We start from the raw sequence: 19,532 nt of genomic DNA, 5'->3' as shown, positions 1-19,532 counted from the left end.
ACACCTTGAAATCCATTATACTTGTTGTGAATTAAGTATGAACAAAAAACATTTAAATAATTGCCTATGATGATAAACTTCATATATCATTAGGAAAGGAAAAATTTGAAAATTTCGTACCTCAAATCCCACTGTTTAATTCATACTTCAGCATGTTAAAATAGAAGAGGTTATCATTAATTCACTTATAGAAAGTACAGTTTAGTAATAATAGGCATTGTTTTTTGAGTGTTTAATATCTACTAGTCACCATGTAAGCCCTTTACGTACATGATTTCACTTCATGTGCACAGCAAGGCTGGGGTTTAGGTACGATTATTTTGCTTATTGTATAGATGAGGATATTGAGGCTTATGGAGAGAAAGTATCAACCCCAATATTAATTCAGAGCCTTACAAGCTGATTCAAGGCTGGGCATCAGTCTAACTCCAGAGTCTGATTGCTAACCTTGACTCTGTGTTTACCTTCTCCCACTGCTAAAATTCAATATACTTTTCGTAGTCTGATGTTAGAAGATTGGATTCAATTCATCAAGTGCTTACTGAATATGTCTTTAGCACTAGCTCATAGAGGAAATATAAATAAATTTCTCATTTGGGTAGGAACTAATTGAAATGATGAAGATAATGCACATGAAATAAGTAGAAAACACTGAAGGAACAAGGAGAAGTATTTGTAGTATAGGTAAGTATTACAGGTGGTCAGAGTAAAGAGAATAATTAGTGTGAGATAAAACCATCAGAAAGCCTTTATAGAAGATGTGCCATTTGAACTGCTCAGTACATGGTGGTAAATAGTCCTTGACATTTCTATTCTTTGGTAAGAGCTCAGTTCAACAAATATCTGTGTCAGGTACTAGATAATAGAGTTCCTGCCTTCAGTGAACCTACAGTCTGTTAGCAAATCCGTATGGATTATGTAGATTCAGTGTTAAGCTCCCTATCATTACAATGCTTCTATGCTATAGGGTTTTCCATTTTCTGTTTGGTGGCCCTAATAATGAGAAAACAGAGACTGGTGAATTTCCATGATTCATATACTTAATTTTCCTCTATTTTCTTTTCTTCTGTTCATTAAAATATATATATATATACACACTTATATATTACTTCATATTTATAATTTATATATATAATATATATGTATTTTAATTTCAGTTAGGCACTTTTCTTTCTATTACTAAGAAAATTAAATAACACCTAAAGTATGATTTTAAAAAAATTATAGTCAGCCAAGCCTGAAAACCTGAGAATGAACCCTGGTTTTGTTGTTAAACTAGTCATGTGGCTTTGGACTAGTCACTTAGCCCCTCTGGGCCTTGCTTTCCTCATTTACAAAATGAGATGAATAGAATAGGTGATCATCAAGATTTTTTCAAATTCTTAAAAACAACTTATATTTGTTAGCCTAATCATGATCCCACAGAGCAGATGAGGGACTCAGTTATTGTCGCCAGAGTTTTTCATTCTGAGTTTGTTCCAGATACTGAATACAGGATGTGAAGGATATATCTGGTGCCCGTTAGGGGAGATTAAGGGCTTTCAGCATGCTTTCCATTAAATGGCCTTAAAATCATTGCCACACATTAGTTAATCTTTACAAAATTCTTCATTAAAACAAATTATTGAATGGAGGTGTCAGGATTAGAGACTGCTTCCCTAAATAAGCCATTTCACATTTGATCTGCTAATGGAAACTGCATGTTATATTTAGGGAAATCAAAATAATGTGTATTGGATTTGTGACTCCAAATCCTTCCAATAAATTTGGCCATTTTGCTAACATTTCACTGTGGTTGTAAAGGTGGAGAAATCTTTGTATGCTTAACAACTGAGTGTGTGACGAAACTGAATTTTAAGGAAAGAACTATCTGCCTATGAGAATATCCCTGGATAGTATCTGAATGTCCTCTCATCGAATCACTGGACTAGGGTAAAGCCTGTCTTCATCAAGCCCTGATGGTACCTGGGGATAATTCTTTGGCAGCTATGAACATATTAGGATTCAAAAATTTATTACATTAGCCACAAATCACATGACCTAAAGTCGCAAGGCCCCTCCAGTAAAAGTGGATCACAAGATAATTCTGGTAAACTAAGATTCACAATTCATTTGGGGTTAGGGTTTTAGGTAAGTTAAAGTGGGGAAAAAAGATTCACTGAAGAGAATAATGTCAAAGATATTGCTAAAAATAATGTGTTCAATTCCCAAATTTGTTAAAGTGGTCATGCAGTCATATCGTCAATTTATTTCTCAAAATGTTTTTTATACATCTTTAATAATACCCTTTGAATCTTATTTCAACAGTTCTTTCACAATGGAGTCTGTGCATAAGAAGATGAAAAGTCCTGGGAATGATATTTTAAATATTTCAAGCTTCTACGGTTATTTACAAAATGGTAAAGGAGTTACAGATATAGTCTAATAATTTTTTTTCTTCTATGAAATAAAAGTGCTATAACTGGATAGCACCCTACAGTTTAGAATAAGAAGTGTGCATGTTTATTGATTCAGTCTGTATTTTACATGGTTATAGTTTTGTATTCTGTCTATATTTGAAATACACATGAAATTTTGTTATTAAAGTAAATATCTTATAAGACATAATATGATAGATTTTATCAAATGATCTTTGAAATACTTAAAAGTCTGAAACTTTTCAGCAAAGGAAACATTTGAATATTAAATTAAGGTCATATGTGATTTATGGGGAATTTACTGTATCAATATCTTTATTACCAAATAAGTAATTATTATATTAGAGAGTTTTACAGTTATTTCAGAAGATTATATAATGGTCCTTGAATTCTTCTGAGTAACAGTCTTGGTGTTTAGATTTTCTTTTGATGCCAAATGGCTAATTCATCTCTAAAACCTGCTTCTCCAAATTTTTGACATCTCATTAAATGGCAATCCAATCTTTCCAGTTATTTAGGCCAAGAACTTTAATGTCATATTGACTTTCCCCTTTTTTCTTGTACCCCACAACCAATGTTTTAGTAATCATGTTGGTTCTACCTCCAGAATATATCCCAGATTCTGACTGCTTCTCTCCACCTACATGGCCAGCCCCCTGGTGTGAGCCTTCATCCCCTCTTGCCTGGATACAGAAGCCTCCTAACTACCCTCTGCTCCTATTCTTGGCTCCTACACTCTATTCCCAACCAAACGTCCAGAGTCATCTATTTGAAACTAAGTCAGAACCTCATGCTACTGCTTAAAACCTTTCAGTGGCTTATGTTTCACTCTGAATAAAAGCTACAGTCCTTAGGATAGCTCACAAGGCCCTGTATAACCTGGCTGCCCTACTTACATCATCAGACACACACCCCCATCTGACCTCATCTCTTTGTACTCATCCCCTGCTTCACTCCTTCCAGCTTTGCTGGGCTTTTTAACTCTTACCCACACATGACAGGCAGGGTTTAGGGTGTTTGCACTGACTGTTCCCTCTGTCTAGAATGCCCTTTCTCCAGATTCCACATAAGTCAACCTGCTGCTCCCCACCTCCATCCTCCATCCTTCAATTCCTCCTCCAATACCATCTTATCAGTGAAGGTGCCCTCCCTTCTCCCCCGCATACCCTACCCCTTTCCCTGTTTTATCATAATCCTTTTCACTATCTGACATGCTGTATAGCATTTTTTCATTTGCCACCTACTTCCTGCTACTCAAATGTAAGCTCCAGGGAGGTTGTTGGGGTTTTTTTTTTTTTTACATCTTTATTGGAGTATAATTGCTTTACAATGGTGTGTTAGTTTCTGCTTTATAACAAAGTGAATCAGTTATACATATACATGTGTTCCCATATCTCTTCCCTCTTGCGTCTCCCTCCCTCCCACCCTCCCTAGGTTATTGTTTTTTATGACAGTTTTATTCACTGCTGTGTCCCCAGTTCCTAGAACAATGCCTGCAAGGAAGTAAGCAAGTACTTTTGGATTAATGGATGAATAGAAACTAGAACAATGGTTTTGGAGATAAACCACTAAGGTTCAAGATCAAGTTCTGCCACTTACTACTTAACTTTGGGTGTATCTTTTACTCCTTTAAAAGCCGAATTTACTGCATTTGTAAAATGGGAATAAGATTCCAGAATTGATGTGCATTTTGCTCCCAAAGTTGTGCAGTATATGATCAATACATTGGGATGACCTGAACAACACTGCACAGTGGCCCTCTCAGGGCTACTGAAAAGAATATTCATTTGGGATATTTTAAAGTGAGAGTTTATTAATAGCTTCCAATTATTAAGCCCCTAGTATGTCCAAAGAATTATGCCAATGACTTTACATATATTACCTCAAATAATATATAAACAGCAGTGCACAGTAGGAGGATCTATCTCTGTTTTACCCTTGAGAAAATTGGGACTCAGAGAAGTTAGATGATTCACTCATAGTCAACCAGCCGACAAGCTGAAGGGCTAGGATTCCAGTCCAACTCCGTCTAATTCCATACCCCTGTTCTTTCCACTATGTCAGGCCACTTCTCATATTTATGATTACAAGTCATGATTCCTCTATATTATCCAGTCTGGATTGCCAGCCTTCTCCTTAGATAGTAGCCCTTTTTAGGGTTATTTGCTCTAATTTTCATTTTTTTATAACACTGGGAAAGAGACTAGGATTTAAGATGCAGTATAAGTAGTTTCTGCAGAGACTTAGGGATTTGCTAACCAGAGCCAAGGAGGCCCCAACTTTTCCTATGACTGTCCCAACCAAAGCAGTCTGAGCAACTAGTGTTATTACTGAACAATCTCCCTGTTGTTGAGAGGTGGCATTTATAGCATTTAAAATTCAATTAGGTACTAAGGAAACATAGTTTTATGTTTTATAGTCGCCAGATGGGAGGTGAAGGGAAAAGAGGGATTCACTTCATGCTATTAATTCTATAAAGTCCAAGCCTGAGGAAGCCTGGGATGTTTTCTTTATATCTTTCCCCCTGACGTTGTAATTAATTCTTTAACTCACTGTTATTGCCAAGAAAAGTTGGCTCTCACTTCCATCTCATATTAAAATTTTAACATCACATTAAAGTGTGCTGTGAAGTACCCCATGATGCCAGTAAGTAGTTACGATTGAGGCCGATACTTAGCTTTGATGGTGGAATCACAAGGTCAACAAAGTGAGAGAGGGAGAAAAGAAAGCGATCAAAAGAAAATGCTCTGTTACCTGCTGTGCTCATGAAGAAATGGAAAATACGACTTCAAACTCATAGTGTTGTATCATATCACATCTTTTACATACTGTTCTTGGGCATTTCAAATTCACATCATAGGTTCCATCAGGATAAAATGATGATATTAATGAGCAGAAGTTTCTTATATATTTCTTTCATATTCTCAGTTTACATTATATCAATACCTTCTATTACATTTCCCTTCACCACTAATGTGAGATATATATATACACATACACATATCTATTAATATATAAAATGGTAATTCAATGAAAAGCATCTTGGACTAATACTAATTTAAATAGTTGATCCAGGATTTCAAACATACATTAATACATTAATTTAAATAGACAATTATAGCAATTTTCCCTCCAGTGCAAGCCTGAATCACTCTTCCTTATCTCGCTCCTGGATCTGGCACCTAGATAATATACTTTAGCTATCAGAAAGCCTTAATTCATTGATTTTTTCATTTGGATAATAATATGTTCATTTTCAATTAATGAAAGGGCACTTATTAAGTGCTTTTCTGTGTAGGGAACTGTCGGACACTCTATGGATCAATTTAAATAAACCAAGCCATAGCTCACTCTTAAAATTTCACACTGAACATTAGGGCAAATAGATAGAAAGGACATTTAAAAGGGCAAACTTAAAAAGAAACAATACATAACAAAATGAGTCAAATTAAACATAAATGCTATACCTATTGATCAGAGTAGTATAGCTCAGGAGGAAGAATCAAAGGAAGTCTTTTATAGGATTTTCTGTGTGATAGATACTGATTCATGGCAAGGTAGAATTTCAGGAATTATTTGTATGAGGAAGGCGTAAAATTCAGTGATCTGTTTTGGGGGGAATGTTGGTCATTGTATTTTGTTGGCAAAAAGGTACTGAAATGGGTTTAAGGTATAAAGATGAATTTTATTTGATGTGAATGTGTATTAGTATAATTGTTAGAAATATATATATGTATGTTAATTAATGTTTCTTGACTCTGGCTATATATGAAAATCATCTGAGAATCTTTTAAAAAGTATTAATGCCTGCCCCACCCTCACCAGATGCCTGCCCCACCCTCACCCAGGGACCTATTAAACCAGAATCACTGGAAGATTGAACCTGGGCATAGGTGTTTGTGGGAAAAAAAAAAAAGGCTCCCTAGGTGATTCTAATGTGCAGCCAGGGTTGAAGATCATTGGGCTGCATCCATGTGTAATACTCTGAAGATATAAATGTGTTCTATATATTTCTAGGTAAGAGTGAATCCCATCTACCTGAAGCTGACATTTCACTTTTGAAGCTAATTTCCTGTTGGAAAGACCAGTCTGTCCAGGTATGATATGGTTCATGTTCTTGAAGTTATTGGAAGAGTTCCTTGCTGCTGTGGTTCATTCATACTCCCCTTTACCTGAGAGTATAGGTGAGTAGGTACTCTTGTCCTCACACATTTTCTTCCAGGGTATTTCATTTAATAGGACTAACGCAGAGACTAATAATGAGGGAAAAGTGGAAAATAACATGCAAGGATGCACCAAGTTAAGGGGCATGAATAGAGGGGGCTGAAGAAGGGATGTTTATGTTGTTACAGGTAACTTATTGCCCACTGAGGTTTCAGTTGGTGGCAGAAATGTCTATTATTTGATTTCATAATTGGATATAAAAGTCCCTAGGCTTGAGAATTTGGTAGGTATAATTAGAAATCATTTTTCTATCCTTTTCATCTGTGAGTTGATATAGAGAGCTGGTTTCCTCAATGTCCAATTTAAGTCTTTCTTCTTCTTTTAAGGATTTTTTGTGGATAGCTTTGAACATTGTACTATAATATCTGTGCATTGATTAGATGAACATTTATTGGAACTTTATTCTTCATGGGCTTAATAAATGTCAAGTTTGCAAGACAAGAATAGCAATAACTCCAATTACAAATAGTTATTTTTGGTTACAGGAAAACAAAGAAAGTCAACTCAGAACAAATTATGGGGGCTGACACCATAAAACCAAATAAACACAGATGGGATGGTTATTAAAGCCATGGCCTACATGATTTGCCCCTTGCCTAACCTCTTTCTTCATCATTCTCCCCCATTCTCACTAGCCACGTTGATCTGCTTGTAATTTCCAGAATATACAAAGCTCATTTCCACCTCAGGACCTTACTATTCTCTCAGGCTGGAATTCTCATTTTATCCATTCATCATTTGGGTCTTTGCTCAGAAGCCAACTCCTCAGAGAAGTTTCTCCTGATCACTCCATCTAATATTGTCACCATACCTTGCTGCCCCATGCTCCAGTTACCATCACATTATCCAGTTTTATTTTCTTTGTTGTGTTTGCTTTTAGTGGAGATTATACCATTTTCTGTTTTTGCTTGCTTATCTTCTGTCTTCTCACTGTAACAGAAGCTTGCTGAGGGCAGGGACTTTGCCTGTCTCACTCACCCCTTTCACCAGTGACAGTAGCCAGTCAATATATATTTAATGAATGACTGAATAGCTATGCAAAACGCATCTGTGATAATCAAATAAATATTAGTATATGTTGACTTTACCAGCATATTTACAGTCACCCTAAAAGAGTCTCTATTAAAGGTGGGATTTTTTTTCCCCAGTAGCCAAAGAATTTCTCAACAGGGAAAACAATTCTTAAGGAAAAAAGAATTCAATAAAACAGTTATCCTGAGTTTCTCTAATTAAAGATCTTTTGTAATTGTTTGTTGATCTTAAATTTTAATGTGGTTTGGATATGTTTGGACTAATGGAACTTAAGGTTCTATGATTCTATGACCTTGTGTAAAATGCTGGCAGCAGGACAAATATTACTAGAGCTTTTATTACTCACTCTGTATGAAGTTTAAGCTTCAAAATTCTCCTCTCATTTCTGCCACTAACCTGATGAGTGACTCTGGAAGATAGGTTTAACTTGTTGGTTATTTATTTTACTCATATGTAAGGTGAGAATGAGAATTCCTGGGGCCCTCAGGAAAAACAGAGGCTCTTGCAAGTATCCATATAAATGCTTCATTAACCAATCCTTAAATTCCTTATAAAGCTGTTCATTTAAGCAGTTAGTCAAATTATGTTAACTTGAATCTGCTTTTTAATGTATTTTAGGAACACTAGGTGGTAATGGAATGATTTTGTAAAAAAAGAGCATAATCCTACTTCAGAAATTGAAGGGGGTGTACCTTTAAGGGAATGGGTAAGGATGAGTTAATTTTGCAGATGAATGAGTTTGTCTGGAGATTGTTTTTTGTTTCTCACACATGAAATATACACAACATAGAAATAAATGCTGGAGAAGCAACAGCAGGTGTTGGGGTTGCTAACTTGCATGTTTCTGAAGCAGCACTAACATTCTTTGGATTTTATAATCTGACACCAATGGGTGAAATCATGACATCCAGGCCTCCTGAGAGAAGTATTGCTATTCCAGGAGATGATGCAAAACATGAAAGGCTCGTGTGAGCCTGAGTGTTGGGAAAATGCTTTTATACCAGAAAATCTGGACACTGAAACCACAAGCAGGCCACGGGGGCCCTTAAGAGTCTTTATAATACTCTGTACTATTTTACAATACTTTGCTGTTTCAAGGTGTTGGTAGAAAACCATTAACATTTTTAGCTTGCTATGGCATAGTAATACTTCTAGTAAAAAGTATATGGCCCAGATGTGGCTCTCTTTTCCCAACCAATGGATTTTTAAACCTTATTTTAAATCTGCACATTCCTTCATAAGTGTGTAGTGCTTTGCATATCTGTCTTTTCAGGAAAACTGTATATGCATTTGGAAGACAGCTTTATAGCCATAGTGCTTTCAATTTTAGCTCAGCATTAACATCACAAAGTTATATAAAATAATGTCTACACATTTTATATTTTGTTGGGAAAAATTCTATGCCTACTACCTATCTACAAAATTTATCTACTCTGTTTATATGCTAGAGACACTTAAGTACTGACAGTCAGAAACTATCATTAAATTTTACTTTCCATAGTGTATATTTTTAAAGTATACAATACCTATTTCAATTCCATTAGCCTGGTTTTAGTGCTCACTGTATACCAGATACTGTAACATTATTATATGCTTATATAAGTTGTACCATTTCTCTGTGTATTGACTTCACACTGAGCACAAAGCATATATTTTGAGTTTGTCTCCAATGGGGTATGTGCCATTCTGTATTCACTTTTAAGTTTTGTGGCTCTGAGTATCCTGTTTATTGTGGTTAATATGTTTCATTCTGCTGTTTCTGCTTCATCTTGCTTTTTAATGATACTCATATTGATTATTCCTGCAATATGCATTTGTAGTGACAAATATGTCAAAAAGTTTCAAATTTTAACAGGTAAAAAAAATATGGTCATGATATACAAATCTAATAACTAGAAATGTTAATTGAAGCTGCATAAATCCCTGTATTTTTTTAAGAAAGAATATTGATCCAAGTTGTTATAGAATATTATATCTAGTGGATAGAGGACTTTCTAAATCATAGTTGTGAGAGAGCATCCATAATCCCATGGGAGCATATGGCCAAACTGCCCATTCTGAGGGATAGACCATAGTCTGGATGTACTACAGTTCTGAGGATATCCTCTAATACCTTCCTGATTTTTATAGGTATGAACAGAAGCAAGTTCCATACAGCTTTCTGTGATTGAAAGCTCTCATCCTAGCCTCTCTCAGCATCACAGACTGTTTTATAAGTATGGACATGAAATCTCAGAGAAGTATGTGACTTGTCAAAAGTTACATTTGTAGTAACTGTCATAGTCAGATCAGGAACTTGGACTTTCTCATGTCAGATTGAGAGCTCTGTATACCACACCATTCATGTCTTGGAAGCAGTGCTATCAAATAAATGTGTGGCAAAATTAAAATGACATAAATTCAGTGTTGTAAAATTGTCCATGAATAATTAATACAGGTTGTCCCATCATAATATCTACATGATAAGCATAATTCACTTATTGTGATATAGAATAGTATATGTTAATAGATATCATAGCTAATAGTTAATATATATTCAACACTCAACAGTGTTGAGTATGTCCTCACATGATGCAAGCATTATGTACCTGTATTGTGACAGGCAGTACTACAATATTAATAGACTTGGTATGCAATAGTAAAATCATTTCATTAGCCTTTTTTCACGACCCAACCAAGCATCTGACTGGACAAGAATAGGGGGATGACCAGTGATCAGGCAGCTCCTCTGATACTTTCAGGAAGCTCCCTATATTTAAAACTCTAGAATAGAGTTTAGAACCCAGTTCCTTCTACTCCTGTAGTTCACCTAGCATCTGCCAGCAGCAAAAACTCTCAAGTGTCCCTGGAACCTAAAGGTCTCACATAAAAGGGACTAAATAAATATTTAAATGAATACCTACTCTGTTTTGGGCATTAGCATCTCTCGATTACCAGTTTCAGTGGTGTTGTCCCAAAGCCCTAGCTCTAGGCATCCTATGGGTAGACTGGGAATAAGGCAGAGGGGACGATGGCAATTATGGAACATGAGTCATCTTGACAGAGGACAGGCTTTTGAAGGGAAAAGAGTAGGCATTGGGACGTGGCTATGTTAAAGGTTGAACTATCAGCCAGGGGAGGATATTGGAAAGGTGTCCCAAGTTCATCTAGATCAGCAGTGCCCTTCCTTTTCTCTCACCAGTTCAGGTCTTGGCTTTCCTTGAACTCTACCTAACTCCTGGACCTTACCTCATCCTTTACCAGGAAGGGACTAAGGTACTGTCACTGGCTTTTTACTGAGATGTAAGGGTATAGAACCTTGGGAGGACATATACTACTAAGGACATAGAATCAGGGATTAGAAGGCCTGTCCACCATGTCTGTGTGGAACTTGGGATGTCACATCCCAGGTTCTTCATTTTAAAAATGAACATATTGGATTAGATGCCCTGTGCTAAATATTTCCCTTCCCCTTCCCTCAACCACAGGTCCTTGACTGGGTAGGTACAATAATCAGAAGGTAGGCTTTGCAGTATTTTAAGCCATGTAAAACCATATACGCATACACACAGTTTAGTGAGATTTACTATTAAAGTCTTGTCTTTAACTTTCTGTATTAAACCTAGTTTAAATCAAGGGTTTTTAGCTAAATCGTGTTTTAGAGCTAGACATTGAGGAACTAAACCTGTCTTTCAGAACAATGTGATATACTAAAATTTTCTTTATCTTCTGGTATAAATGAAAATATTTTGAGAAAGAACTGAGAACTCCCTTTAAACTTTCCTTTTACATTCTCTTACGGTTTTTTTAAAAGAACAGTATGATGATTTGGGTGCCAATTTTCAGTAACTGCATTTCAATTGTTTCAGATGGTAATTTTAGTGGAATGGAGCATTCCAATTTATGTGAGACTTATTCAAATCAAAATTCTAGACTTTGGGTTTTATATAAGACTCCAAGCATTTGTGATAACACTAAAAATAATTCATTAAAAAAAAGGAAAAAACTTTACAGGTAACTGAAGCAATACAAGCTGTTCTTTTGGCGGAAGTTCAACAGCACATGAAAAACTTAAGAAAGACACCAGTCAACAGTGAACCAGTGTCGGTGGCAGAGAATGGTGACTATGAGATGACGCAGATCCTGCCAAAGACTGAATGGGCCAAGGAGCCAGAGTTACAGTGTGTTACAAACACTTTGCCTCTGCAAAGTAAGTGCAAAATTTATTGGTATGCTTTTTCATCAGAACTTTTTCTACTACTCAGAACATTTTGAGAATGAGTTCAATATATCATTTCTGCAAAAACCAAGCCAAGTGCCTTGTTTATGACCTTTTCTGCTATCAATTTCCTCATAATTGTCAAGTTTCTAATTCTAAATTCTATTATAATTAATAAATTCTTTACAGAACAAAATTTATATTATTTATTTAAATGTTTTAAAGTTAAGTCAGTAAAAATGAAAACAGAACTAACAGTAATAGCTTAATGGGACATACATTATAAGGATACCCTGATAATAATGGGTCCTAAATTTGTTTTCATTTGATACCATGGTAATAGCCATGTGCCATTTTTTTTTTTCTTTTCTGGGAGTAAGAAATGTACTACAAACTAAAATTGCACTGTTTTACAGTTGGACCACTTGATTCTTTCTATAACAAATTTTATCATTGTAACTTTATAATCATAGTGTTTATGGTTTTGACTAGCAAGTGAATCTAAATTTCTGCTGTAAAATGTCATCTGATTTTTCAGCCTGTTAGTTATGACTTAAAAATGATTTTAAAAAATGGTTAAAAAAAATTAAGCAAAAATTTGATTTTCAACTTCATTAGTAAGGTTTTGATGAAAAAATGATTTATAATATGATTAAATATATATATTTGTCAGGAAAACACGTTACAAATTTACATGCTTCAGGTTGAAAGAGATTTTTATTTGGGACTCAGAGAAATGTTGCTATATTTAAAATGTTAACTCTTAAAACAGGTGTCATTCTTTAAAATGCATTATATTTATTTCTTATTATTTTTATAAGATTACTGACTAGAGAGTATTATGCAGTGAGAGAGTATATGCAGCAGGAAAAGGCTTTTTCAGTAAAGGCCAAAGATCAAAATAGATAGAATATTTCCTAATGCCAACACAGTCAGCAAAGCTGGTAAATTCAATAAGTAATTTGTTAAAACTCAATGGCAATTTCAAGTCATTTGTTTACTTGTTGTCAAGAAATCAGCTTTAATTATCTGGCAAATTCACCCACTTTAAGACACTTCTTTTTGATCATATCACAAAACTGTAGTTGTATTACACCTTTCAAGCAAGAAGTAGAAAAATTCCTTTTTAAATTAATTTTCAATGACTATATTTGTGTTCTTGATTCATTTGAAGAGGCATCTGTAGTGTCATTTAGTAGGTTTCTTCCAATTCTCCAAAGACAACAGTGTGTTCATCATGTGTTAACTCTCATTAGGTGGTATTTCTGTGCCTTATCCATAAACTTTATTTATTTATTTATTTTTAACATCTTTATTGGAGTATAATTGCTTTACAATGCTGTGTTAGTTTCTGCTTTATAACAAAGTGAATCAGTTATACATATACATATGTCCCCATATCTCTTCCCTCTTGCGTCTACCTCCCTCCCACCCTCCCTATATCACCCCTCTAGGTGGTCACAAAGCACCGAGCTGATCTCCCTGTGCTATGTGGCTGCTTCCCACTAGCTATCTATTTTACGTTTGGTAGTGTATATATGTCCATGCCACTCTCTCACTTTGTCCCAGCTTACCCTTCCCCCTCCCTGTATCCTCAAGTCCATTCTCTAGTAGGTCTGCATCTTTATTCCCATCTTGCCCCTAGGTTCTTCATGACCTTTATTTTTTTTTAGATTCCATATATATGTGTTAGCATACAGTATTTGTTTTTCTCTTTCTGACTTACTTCACTCTGTATGACAGACTCTAGGTCCATCCACCTCACTACAAATAACTCAACTTCGTTTCTTTGTATGGCTGAGTAATATTCCATTGTATATATGTGCCACATCTTCTTTATCCATTCATCTGTTGATGGACACTTAGGTTGCTTCCATGTCCTGGCTATTGTAAATAGAGCTGCAATGAACATTTTGGTACATGACTCTTTTTGAATTCTGGTTTTCTCAGGGTATATGCCTAGTAGTGGGATTGCTGGGTCGTATGGTAGTTCTATTTTTAGTTTTTTAAGGAACCTCCATACTGTTCTCCATAGTGGCTGTATCAATTTACATTCCCACCAACAGTGCAAGAGTGTTCCCTTTTCTCCACACCCTCTCCAGCATTTATTGTTTCTAGATTTTTTGATGATGGCCATTCTGACCAGTGTGAGATGATATCTCATTGTAGTTTTTTTTTTTTTTTTTTTTTTTTTTCCGTACGCGGGCCTCTCACTGTTGTGGCCTCTCCCGTTGCGGAGCACAGGCTCCGGACGCGCAGGCCCAGCGGCCATGGCCCACGGGCCCAGCCGCTCCGCGGCATATGGGATCCTCCCAGACCGGGGCACGAACCCGTATCCCCTGCATCGGCAGGCGGACTCTCAACCACTGCGCCACCAGGGAGGCCCTCATTGTAGTTTTGATTTGCATTTCTCTAATGAATAATGCTGTTGAGCATTATTTCATGTGTTTGTTGGCAACCTGTATATCTTCTTTGGAGAAATGTCTGTTTAGGTCTTCTGCCCATTTTTGGATTGGGTTGTTTTTTTATTTGATATTGAGCTGCATGAGCTGCATAAACTTTAGTGTCTAACTTAACCATTGGCCCATAGTCCTCATTTCTGGGTGAGAAATTCATGGTAGGCTATCAAGGTGAAACTTTTTATGAGTTTTGCTATCACATGACTTACCCATTATTTGAAGTTTCACCAGATTGGGCCCTGTTCTGTCCCCAGTTAGTTCTCGGATATAAGAATTATTAACTCTATGGAACTGAGTCTTACTATGACTAAAAAATCTGGATCTTAATAAATATTATCTATCTTTTGATCATTACTGAGTGGTCCTTTGCCAATGTTAAAAGAAAATTTAGGGTTAGCTTGTGATAAGAATTGGAACACAAAAATATTAAAGCTACTTTATATGTTGGTGGATGAAATTTAGAATACTTTATTTAAAATAAATATAACATATTCACAAAATAATGAGCATATATTTTGCTGGGAAATATTCCCTGTAGGAATATATTAACTACAATTGCAATTAAATAGGAAGTAGATAAGCATTGAAGAGGAAAATTTCCAAGAAATATTATATTGGATATTAACATTGCCATTTTTTCCCCTTTTGGAAAAAACTATTTTTTAAACTATTCAGAGGAACTAAGTAAGATTATTAGAAAAGTTTTAGACCTTTATTAGTGGTATGTACTGCATTACTTCATGGAATTTTTAAAAATAAATAAGTAAAAAGCTGTTTTATTTCAAATGTCCTGATTTAAGGGTTAAGAAGATGGTGTATGTGCTATTCACCAGATATGATTATTCTTCAAATGTTATTGGGAGATTTACTTAACCCCAGTATCACTGCAACATACATCATTTTATCAAATATTCTTATGATAAATGGTTTATGTTGTTTGATTTTATCAGGTCCTTGTTCATTTTTCCTCTGTGAGCTCCCCATTCCCCCATATTTTTTTTCTAATTTCTTTTATTCTTTCTTGGTTCCTTGATTTCTTGATGCATCTTATTTGTAAATCATTGGGAAAGTAATAGATGATTGTTTTTTGTACAGATACTCATAAACTTCTTTTATGCCAGGGTAGATTGTTTGGTTTATTAGCATTATGGTAATATGACAATAATAGTCATAAGGAAAAAATAATATTAACAACAAGTTATTACATTCTTAATATGCTCTAACACTAGGCTAAGTAATTTAGGAATGCTAGCTCACTTTTTCCTTTTATTTTCACATGATCTACATGAACCCTAAGGCTCTGTTTCCAATATTTGAGTTGTCTGTGTAAACAATTTTACAGTTTTTTAAAAAAATGTCCATGTTCATGGAATTGAAGTCACAAACTACAGCTGAAAAGAACTACTCTCTGAGAAAGAGAGATTCCCATGGTGCTACCTAGGCTTTCCCTGACATAAGTCTCTGTATATGTTTAGGTTGACATACTAATTATGTATCTTTCTCATACACATAAAAATAAATAATATTTCAAAAAAAGTTCATCACCATACTAGCTATCTTGAAAGCCACTGGTGTTGCACATCTTGTACTTTGAGACATGCTTCCTATTATTATTCCATTTTTTAAATGAATAAACTGGACTTACAGGAGGTATGTGCCTTGTCTACAGTCACAAAATTACTAAAAACAAGGAAATGAGCCCAGATATTCTCTTAAACACTGCGTTCTTATCCAATAAGCTACATTTCCCATACTGGCAGCATGAAGGAAATTTGCTCTAAATCAGCTTGGTCTGAAAATTGAACAATTTATCGAGTGGTTTTCTTAGATTTTTATTCCCTTCTCATAAATCATACTTTCTATTAACAAAGAAAATGCAGAGTGTTCAATCATTGCCATCTCAGCCCTTTTAATAAGGAAAATCACCAGGTTTCTTGAACTGTTTGTACATGAGGTGGAAATCAGTAAAGTGAGAATTGAAGCATAATATATGTTTGAACTTTATAATTTTGTATCTTATTTTTTTTCAGTGTTTCAACTTGTTACATTTCACAGCATGTATTTTATTTGAGGTCTTAATATTTGTGAATCAGTATTTTATGGGAGAGTGGTGGATTTTATCTGAGTTTACATTTTTATAACGATTGCATTGCTATCTTCCTTGAATCTCTTTAATGAGAAATTGTGTAATTAACACTGACATTTAAGGCTGAGACTCATTGCTTTAAAAAACAGCAGTGGTTTCTATTATTAAAATGCATTTGAAAGTTATTTCCTTTAACATTTTTTTAATGTTTTTTGGATCAGTTTAAACAAACATTCTAAATTGTTCCATTAAACAAATTGCTTGAAATACAAATGGAGGCTTTGTAGATAAAACTGTCACCTTAGAATTACTGGCTGAATTTAAATTCACGTTAAACTGTGTGGTTGTGAAGATGATGCATCAGATACGGGTATTGCAAATAATCTTTATGATGTGCACAATTTTCAAAGTCTTATCTGCAAAATTAAATAATGAAAATGTCCTCTTTAAGTAAAACCATTATTTTGTAGTAAATAAACATATATTCAACAGAAAAGTTTTATGGTCCTGGTGGCCATCAGTAGAAGGACTGGCTTGGGACAGTCTTCATCTGCCTGCTGACTTTCTCAGAAGGAAATCTGTCTAGTTGTAGAAAGGCTTTGAAACCTAGTGTCTGACTACCTCACAGGGAAACTCTTTCTTGACCATTTTTAGTTATGGTAAATGCATCTTCCACCTCCACCTTAGTCTTAAGGCTAAGTGAGAAGGCCAATGCATTCTTCTTTATAGCCACAGAAGTCATTTAGGAAAGATCTGTGTAAGGCAAGTGAGCAAGGAGTAGAGAAGTAATGAGGGATCGTCATAGAATGCCTTGTGTATCAGAGTGAGGTCCTAGGCTTTCCCTCTGAGTGAGATGGGAAAATACTTGAGCAGAAAAAGGGCACATATTTTAATGGGATCTCATTGCCTGAAGTTCAGGGCCCTGGACAGAAGCTGGAAGATCAGTTGGGAGGCCATATAATGCTAATGCAGATGATGGCAGCTTGGAACAAATATGGTGGCTTGGATGGAGAAGATGAGAAGTGATCAGATTCTGAATGCATTTGAAGGTATAGCTGACAGTGTTTGCTGATGAATTGGATATGGAGGAGTGAGATAATGAAAATCTATACTTGCATTTTTTCAAACAAAAATACCCTTGATACAAAGACTGACCCTGGTATCCTGATTTGAAACCTATGTCGGGTAGTGTAGTGTCACATAGGACATTCCAGGTATGCTGAAGGAGAGTAGAATACTCACTTCAGAGAAGGCTGACTCTGCTATGTTCAATTTCAAGTGTCCCTGCTTAGATGATCTACAGATTTTATTTTCTAGTATTAACTAAACTAACTCTCAGAAAATGAGTAAAACTTCCTGCCAAGAAACTACAGATTGAAGATAATTCTAATAATGCAAGCTTAAGCAAATAAGATGTAAATGTCATTGTCATGTGTGTGTGTGTGTGTGTGTGTGTGTTAATGTCCTCCTTTTGAAATTTTAATTTTTGTGTACATTTTAGAGTGGATTTAATGTGGATATACTAATAGCATGTATATTGTTTATAAACAAACATACATATATTAGTGATGCGTGCATCAAATTCTTCCTTGCTATTTTCTGCAAGAAAGTATCCCAACCACAGCCTTGGGTGGAAGCAGAAGGCAGATATGATAAGCTTTTGGGTATGCGGGGTTGGTAACTTGATATAGTATATTGCACACTGTGCTGTCTCCAAAACTTGGAATACATCTTTATGCATCACTCCTCTATGCCTCTGTGTACTGATCCAAGAGTTGGTGGTACACAGAGAACTAACTGAAAATCCCCAGTCGAAGACCATAAATTAGCATCAAGATAACCATAAGTGGGGCTTCCCTGGTGGTGCAGTGGTTGAGAGTTCGCCTGCCGATGCAGGGGACACGGGTTCGTGCCCCAGTCCGGGAAGATCCCACATGCCGCAGAGCGGCTGGGCCCGTGAGCCATGGCCGCTGAGCCTGCGCGTCCGGAGCCTGTGCTCCGCAACGGGAGAGGCCACAACAGTGAGAGGCCCGCATACCGCAAAAACAAAATAAAGATAACCATAAGTGTGTCAGAAGCCACGGAATAGTCTGCAGGAGCGCATCACAGAGGTAATTAACCCAGACTTTGAGGTCAAGAAAGCTTCTTAGAAGAACAGTTGCCTAATGCAAGACTTCAAAGATGAACATGATTTAGCCAAGCAAAAATAGTTGGAGTAGGAGAAGACAGCTGTTTGCTAAGACCACTAAAGCCACATAATCCATTTTCTTCCTCGCAAGAATTATCTGCTCCATACATGCATAAATGAGGAACCTGAATATTAGAGAGAAACCCGTATGTCCTTAACTCCTTCTCTGGAGAATATCTGTGTCCTCTTTGAATCTCATCGTGCCAACGCCTTCCTCTCCTAACCCTCAGCCTTCCAGAATTACAATGATAGTGATGACAATAACAGCTAACACGGATATGGCTTAGTATGTTCTAAGTGCCTCACATACCTTAAATCATTTGATCCAGGCAACAATTCTGTGGGGATAGGTAGTATTGTTATACCCATTTTATTGATGAGAAAACAGATACAAAGAAGTTAAGTAACTTTCCCAAGGTCTTATTACCAACAAACAACAGAACCAAGAGTCAAACCCAGGCAGTCTGACATCAAAATCTGGGTTCTTCATTACTATCTAGTATTGCCTTCCAAGTAATCACTATTTTCCTTCACTATTTCTTAATTCAGCAAATATTTACCAAGCAACTCCTATATGACAGTTACAGAGGTAGGTATAACCCGTGTTGGGGATCACAAGGCAGCAAAACCCCAGATATTTGGCAGAGCAATGGGAGAAAATACTCTCTTGAATCAAGTAATCAGCAAATATCAAATACCTAATTTCTACTAAACTTTGGATGAGACACCGTAAGCTATTTCACTAAAGATGTACTTAATACTAAGACTTTTGTTTGGAATATAAGTTTATATGAATATAAGTTTTAGTGTTAAAAATTAAAAGGTTTTATGCCTGGGAACTGGCAATGCCAACTAGTAAATGTTAGAAATGAAAAAGATTCGGCATATACATATCAGTCAAAAAGGGGAAGGGTAAGCAGTATATGAG

At 35.8% G+C, this 19,532-nt stretch overlaps 1 protein-coding gene across 2 annotated transcripts in view; it reads left to right on the top strand.

The window, feature by feature from the left end:
- The window catches only part of WDR72 (WD repeat domain 72), a gene marked incomplete at both ends in the record, with an annotated part of 200,538 nt that overhangs the window by 114,118 nt on the left and 66,888 nt on the right, over positions 1-19,532 (top strand). For both annotated transcript variants that reach the window (XM_082618356.1, XM_082618355.1), the window contains 3 exons: positions 2,308-2,399; positions 6,435-6,514; positions 11,667-11,862. In XM_082618356.1, the coding sequence (XP_082474482.1) occupies positions 2,308-2,399; positions 6,435-6,514; positions 11,667-11,862 (368 nt within the window). The remainder of the gene's footprint in view (positions 1-2,307; positions 2,400-6,434; positions 6,515-11,666; positions 11,863-19,532) is intronic.

This window comes from Mesoplodon mirus, assembly GCF_964341445.2.
Source record: "Mesoplodon mirus genome assembly, chromosome: 4".
In the NCBI taxonomy this organism is placed as follows: Eukaryota; Metazoa; Chordata; class Mammalia; order Artiodactyla; family Ziphiidae; genus Mesoplodon; species Mesoplodon mirus.
This window is presented reverse-complemented; position numbering and strand designations above follow the sequence as displayed.